Source organism: Amblyomma mixtum, chromosome 5 (assembly GCF_055824585.1).
Source record: "Amblyomma mixtum isolate Tamu chromosome 5, ASM5582458v1, whole genome shotgun sequence".
Classification (NCBI taxonomy): Eukaryota; Metazoa; Arthropoda; class Arachnida; order Ixodida; family Ixodidae; genus Amblyomma; species Amblyomma mixtum.
Window position 1 is genome coordinate 129,966,787 of NC_143016.1, and position 7,327 is coordinate 129,974,113.

The 7,327-nt window shown below is 43.6% G+C and overlaps 1 protein-coding gene across 1 annotated transcript in view; it reads left to right on the top strand.

The window, feature by feature from the left end:
• Nucleotides 1-7,030, top strand: part of nmdyn-D7 (nucleoside diphosphate kinase homolog 7) — a 32,663-nt gene extending 25,633 nt beyond the window's left edge. Inside the window, exons 9-12 of the mRNA XM_089547055.1 lie at nt 1,518-1,586; nt 2,145-2,255; nt 4,469-4,576; nt 6,998-7,030. Coding sequence (XP_089403181.1) covers nt 1,518-1,586; nt 2,145-2,255; nt 4,469-4,576; nt 6,998-7,030 — 321 coding nt within the window. The remainder of the gene's footprint in view (nt 1-1,517; nt 1,587-2,144; nt 2,256-4,468; nt 4,577-6,997) is intronic.
• Nucleotides 7,031-7,327: the final 297 nt, after the last annotated feature.

Sequence of the window (7,327 nt, forward strand, 5' to 3'; positions counted from 1 at the left end):
CATTAGACAGAAAAAGGCAACGTGCCGAGAGTTGCCGATTCGCCCAGCTTTCCATCTAGCTTGACCTTCAACTACGGCACCATTACCCCGTATACAATGTATTTGGTATTGACGATGAATGTCAGGCGGACGCAGTGATTCAGTACACGTGGGCTCCGATTTCGTTGACAGAGTTTATGGCGGTGCATTTTTTACTGGTAGAGATGGCAAGTACGTCTGTCAAGGCCGAGTAATTATCGCAGATCCAGACCACTGCAAAGGAGTATTAAGGAAATAAGATTAGATTGAGTGATTCGGAAAACACACTAAGCTTATGAATAGCAACTAAACCGATATCCACCGTGCTAGAAGGGCATAGCACTCATATCAGTACTTACTTGCAGGGCTGCAACATGGAGGCTGACCAAAAGAATTGAAATTAAACCGAGAACTGCGCAGTGAGCTACGCAAAAAGAAAATTTATGGTGTAGTATTACGACACAAAAAGAGAGTGGAGTTGAATAGAGAAAAAACTTCCATTAGTTATATCTTAGCGGATAAAGAGTAAGAAATGGATTTCGGCCTGAAATGCAGCGTGGGGAGCATATAACCAACAATTTCTTAGAGTAATACAGTAGACTTGAAGGGAACAAAAAATTACACGGAGGCTGGAGAGGGTTAGCTGGAGAGATGAGTTAGAGAAATTAGCTGAGGTATGGGGCAATAGCTGGTGCAGGGCACGGGTAATTGGAGATAATTGCGAGAGGCCTTTCCTTTTCCTGCAGTTAGCATAACCAGAAATGATGATGCTGATGATGATGCTGATGATGATGCTGATGATGATGCTGATGATGATGAGGAGGAGGAGGAGGAGGATTAGTTAGGAATACTTGCTTTCAGAAACTGTTTACTGTTTTGAGCGCCCGCAACTTCGGTGCGTCATCTCTCAACTTGCCGTCTCATTCGCTGAGGTTCAGCTATAGCACTGCAGAATTATGGGGGTTACCAAAAAGAGCTCAACATTTTCGAGCAAAATGGGATTAGCACAGCCAGGCTATGGCTGTAAAAAAACTGAACAAAGCGCTTACGGCTGCGATAACCACAGCAGCACTATGAAGTCCTCTTGTGTGGCCCTCGATAAATGCCCGTATTCGCTGAGCGCGACAGTTTGCTCTCACGAGAAAAGGGGTCGTATAACACTTGTGACTGCTGGCGGTGGTCTATAATGCCTTTCTGATCACTCACTTGAAGGAATGCACGGTGGGTGGCGGAAAGCAGCAATGTGCAAGCGCGTTTGCAAGCTACGATGTGATGACGCCAAATTTTTCGGGCAGACGAAGCGTTACGTGTTGGCACATAGACGGATAATGCATCCGAGGAATTGGGACGAAAGGCACGAATGCCTCTATCGACGCACCACACTTCCATGTCCCGTGCACTGTAGTACTTTTGTGTTTACTTTCACTGTTAGTTCACCAGTGTGACGACAGGCGTTTACCTCTCAGCGTCTTCTCTCGTTTCTTGACACTTCCTTTCAGTTCCATCTCGATTGCGCAAAAGCGGAGGAATTCCTTCTCGTGTACAAAGGGGTCGTGCACAACTACACAGTAAGTTTATCAATGTGTCTTGCAGGATATGCCTATCTAAGGCTTCAAACCCTGTGTGAATCACGCATATCAATGCATAGGTTCTTCACCCATGCATGCTTCACGAATCTCCGTGTTTGGCGTCGTACGTTAATATTCCCTGGTTAACCATTCAGTGAATTACTTGAATGCAACTGCCTGAGTGCCTTCGTTTGCACCTCGCCTTGGTTATTTTTTAGCTATTCTGTGTCTAAGCATTCATCTCACATGGATTTCCATCTCGCTTAAGTTTCTTATATTTTAAGTGCTTTAACCGGAGCTTGGTTATTCTTTAGCTATTCTGTGTCCAAGCATTCATTTCACACTGATTTCCATCTCGCTTAAGTCTCTTATATTTTAAGTGCCTTAACCACCCAGGCTTTCTATCTAGGCTGGAATGCGATTCTTTTTCAAGCAAGAATATTACCAATTCGAGTCGCGAAAAAAAAAAAAAACGTATAGCTACTGCATGTGCACAGTTACCTTGCACCTCATTTCCTCAATCTCATGTTCTCCTCCATACTGAACTCGATCCCGCAGAACATGGTTCAACAGCTGTGCAGTGGCCCATGCCTTGCCATGGAGGTCAAAGGTTCGAATCCTGCAAACACAGCCCTCGACTTCAAGGAACTTGTCGGCCCGGCAGATCCCGTGAGGACGCGAGCATGCTTTTTTCTCTGCTTACTGATATGTCGTGCTACAGTTTGCTCAGACAACGTTGGCACAATGGTTTCCTCGGCGATGAGTGTTCATACAAAGGCTGTCGCAGCATACACTGCACAGAAGCGCGTAGCGGCTTCGAAATATATATCCCACCAACAGCAGCACATAGAACATGAAATGGAGGGGAAATTCTGAAGCAGTCAGTTCCTTTATTAAATCTTCTGTTTCATTATTTTTTTAACATCGGCCCGTGGCACTACATGCTGTGTCCTATCATTAGCGTTTGTTGTACTATCAGCGTCAATTGAAACGCGAACAGCACAACTCGCAGATATTATACTAGGGAGGCAAAATACATGAGCAGTTGATTTTCCCATCGAAGCCGAAAAGACCGCTCTTCTGAAATGTTAATAGCCCACGCCTGTATTTCATCTCCAGCCTCTAATATGCTTGATTTTTTGTGCTCGCGTTCCAGTTGTTTTGTTCGCGTTTCATTTGACGCTGATAGTACGTTTGGTAAGTACTATAACTAAATAACCTAGCTTCCTTCGGTAAGCACATAATGACCATTCAGTACGGTTGCGCCTTAGCAAATAGATTTCCTTTCTCTTATTTCTTTTTCTGAAACGTTACATATAGTTGTTCTTTTTTTCTCTCGTGGAGTTCAAGAACGAAGGCTGGTGGCTACAAGCGCGTGGCAGAATACGAGATAGTTGAATATATATTAAAAAATTGCTGCCTAATTATCAGGAAGTGCTTCCGGAGTAAGTCCTCGCCCTTAAACTTTGTACATGGCCAAATGGCTACGCATTTTTTTTTTTTCAAATCTGCTCCCCATTGCGAATTTTCTGCACACTATACTGACTACGCCATTAGTTGCCGGCGGCCATTAATTTCTTCATCTCCGACAACAGTGCTTCATTGCAGTCAGGACAGCAGCTTGGGCATGTTGGTTATTCATTTGTGACGGAACAGCGCAAAACACCGGAACAAGAGACAAGAGACAAGCGCTTGTCTCTTGTCCCGATGTTTTGCGCTGTTCCGTCACAAATTCATTGCAGTGATTTGCCCATGTCGAAAACTGACCGGCAGCAAATACTAGCATTCAGTCCGCGGCCACCTTTCCTGGCGATGAATCCACTGTGTGCTCGCTTCCCAGGCTAGTCATTCAACCGCTGTCAGCGTACAGCAGACATATACATCAAGCGGCCCCTGTCGCGTCTAATCATGGCTGCTTTCCCGCTGTTTTAGTGGGAAAGCACTATTCCACGAGGTCTAACCGGCTCACCAAGTATTTGTGAAGCTTGCCCTTGAGGGTGACCTTGGCTGAATCATAAATAAATGAATTAAATATTGCCGCCACTGGGATTCGAGCCCGCAGCAGCGCGAACAGACCAGCTTCGCTGGTCACTGCACGAGAGCACTAAGCTATCGCTGCAGCCGATCACTCCCCGTGTTAAACTGCAACACACACTCGCACTGTGCAATGTACAGTCTTTGTCAAAAGTTTAGAGCCCAGGAGGTTTGCTTCTAAGCCTCGCAGTGGAACTCCTGTAATATTCGTGGTAGTCCTACCCATTGGAGGAGGCAGGACCAGAAATCTTCTTACCTTCGGGAAATTTGGAGCGCTGAAGATGCCTTACGAACCAGACAGTGTGCTTCAGAAGCAAACCCCCTGGGCTCCAAACTTTTGACAAAGGCTGTACATAGTCATCTTCATCAACTAATACTACTAGCGAACTAACACACACGCTCTCGCGCTGTGCACTGCACATCGTCGTCTAAATAATATCCTCGCCAGACGTGCCAACGGCCCAGCGAAGCGAAACCATGAGCCAACCAGGCTAAACACATGCTTTCGCACGTCTACTCGGTTTAGCTACGTCTAAACCCTACCACTTTTTTATCCTCTTTCTAAAAGGTGCTTTCATGAACGCGTTCCTGTCGCACATAGCACGCATGCACACTCAGATATATCCACGCGAGCCAGGGGAGAAATCTAAATTTTTATGACTCAGAAGGCTCCATTTTAACGCGCGCTTAAGCCACAAAGGATGGCGACAAGAGTGGAAGGAAAACGTGAAAAGATTGGCAAAAAAAGGTTTCATGGCTTCATTAATGGTACGCGCTTCTGAACACGGTTAAAAAGAGGCGGAAGAGAACAGGAAGTGCTTTTATTTCCCCCTCTCTCTCTCATCCAGGTCGTGGCGAGGAGGCTCTACCCTAACTCACTGCGCGCTCTGGTGGGAAGAGATTTGCATCGGAATGGCGTCCACTGCACTGACGTGCCGGAGGACTGCCGCGTCGAGGTACGCAATAACACACTACAATTTATAGCGGTTTCATGGAAGAAGATTATATACTGCGTGACCATTTTTAACATTTATAGATTTTTATTTTAAAAGCTGTGAGAGATACGTTGGTGGGGTCCGTGCAGGTGGATTGTACAGCTAGGCGGAGATTACGCACGCGAGAGAGCTGAATAATTAGACGAATAGTGAACTGAAATTAACTGCACTTTTTCATTTTTTAATTTAGGAGGCAGAATTATATTGCGAAATCGAAGGCCGTCGAGTTCGAGGATGATCCCAGTTTTTAAATTTGCTTTATCGTCAATGTGGTTCGAAATATCGAACGTCAAAAATACGCATTTGAAGCCTCGTTGAGTTGGCTTTCCCGCGTTGCACATTTATATATTTGTTGTCGCTCACAATTCTAGTGCAGGAAATACTAGGGTCATTTTTTTTACCTACACTGGCTACACTGGTGTAGCCAGTGCAGGTAAAAAAAATGGCCCTATTGACGCCGTATGTGTGTTTGATGACGTAGAACCAGTCAAAGTAATTTCGGTGACGATACTACGTTTAGCGTCACTTTTTTATAAATATGCAATGCGGAAAAGCCAACTCAACGAGCTTTGAAATTTGTAATTTTAAAGGTAGTTATTTAGAACCATACTGCCGACAAAGAAAATTTAAGCACTGGCTCACCGTTCATGTTGACGGGCTTCATTTTTTCAATGCAATCTTGACCTCTAAAATCAAGAATTAAAAACTTTACTTAATTTTAGGTAATTAATCCTCTAATTATCGATCTCTATCTCGTGGGAGTACATAATGTCCACCTTTATAAAAAGCTTCCTCCTGCACAGACCACACCGACGTATCTCACAGAGATTAAAAAAAAAAATCTGCAAACAGTAAAAAAAAAATCACACTGTATATACCATCCCATATTAATGTTCTGTTATGATACGTATTTTGACTTTGTGATGCTGAAACTGGGTCTTCACAAGGGAAAAGACATTGGGAGTTACCAGCTGTTGCAAATAATCTGCGTAGAGGTCCACGAAAGAGCACCACAGAGCAAGATTTTTGTAAATGGTGCAGGGATTCGAAACATGTTCCGCGCAGGTTCAGAATGACTTCTCTTTCTCATAGAAAGCACGAAAACAATTTTCGCTTGCCACTGTACGGATGTATGCGGCGTTTCGAACCTGAAAAACTCAGACCATTTTACGGAAAATTTGACGGAAAAATTGATGTAAAATAGATAAAGAAAACGTAGTTTCAGAGCGTGTAATTTGCAAATCGGGTACAATGCGTGCCGCCAAGGTCTTGCAGAATTTTTTCTTTCGTTGCATATGCTTAGTATCGCGAGCCCTTGATTCCCAAGAAAAGAATGAATGCAGAAGTGAAACATTTGATTTTGTTCACTTCTTATATGTAACAAATGAAACAAATTCAGCCGAGCTCAGATATCTAAATGAAACAGACTTCAAGGCAACAAAACTTCAGTTGTGAATCAGCCGCTGCGTTTCGTGCCATAGCCATGTTATGCTTGTGTCTGGTGCGTCAATTGGTTGTTTCTTGTTGGGAAGGCTGGAGAAGGGGACAGATGACATCTCCTAAAGAATTGTGTAGCTGGTTTCACTTTTAGTGCGAAAAAACTACTTAACACGGTCCCAACCAAGACTCTTGCTGAAGCTTGGAATAACTCGGGTAAGCTCGGGTTAGTTCGGAGGAGGGCATCCCGTCAGCTGCAGCCAAGTGGAGAGAGGGTGCGAAGTGCGAGAAACGCGGTTGCGTGCAGATGCCAGAGAGAAGAGGCGAAGAATGAACACGCGGTTTCGCACGTATACTCGGTTTAACTACGTTGAAACCCTACCGCTGTTTGGTAGTTGGGAATCTGGCGTACCCATTCACCTAACTACATTAATGCTATGCAGTGAAGCCAAACATTCAGGAAAATTTTAAGTTATGTGGCAAAGGGTCCTCAGCAGACCCTTTATTGATTACGGGAACAAAACGCGAAATAATGGCACTAAACACTTTCAGTTCCTTTCAGCACTAATGAAATTATACGAAAATATAATTTTGATTGACTGATTGATTAACTTATTGACTGATTTATTTATTTATTTATTTATTTATTTATTTATTTATTTATTTATTTATTTATTTATTTATTTATTTATTTATTTATTTATTTATTAAGAGGATGGCAAAGACCACCGTAGGGGGCCACCCTTAAATTGTTGACGTCATCCTGAAACCTGTCTGTTTCAGCACTTCCGTAACACGTGAAGAAATTTGTTCGGTTTTATGAACAATTACTTACATGATCGTCTGCAGCTGGTGGGTATAGCTGGATCTCTGCATTGTCAGGATGCAATATACAGTCTCATATGACGCTGCGACCATGTCAGGTGTGTTTTTTTTTTATTCCAGGTGGAATTCTTCTTCCACGCTGGCAAGACCTGAAGTGATGTACGAACGCAATAAAAATTTCTCGATGGATACGCCAAGACGCCACGCGCATAGCACATACTTGTACAGTGTGCTACTGTATAATTTTATATGACCATCGCTTCTTGGAGATGTAAACAAGCGGCTTCGTGCTTCTGACCATCAACACACAAATGGAACTTAAAAATTAACACCGCAGCGGTGAAGAATGATCTCTAGTACAGAACAGCACAATAAGCAAGCGCAGTTTTTCACGACAAAAAGGCGTTTCTTGGAACCAAGAGCCACTGAAGTATAGACCTGCACAGATAG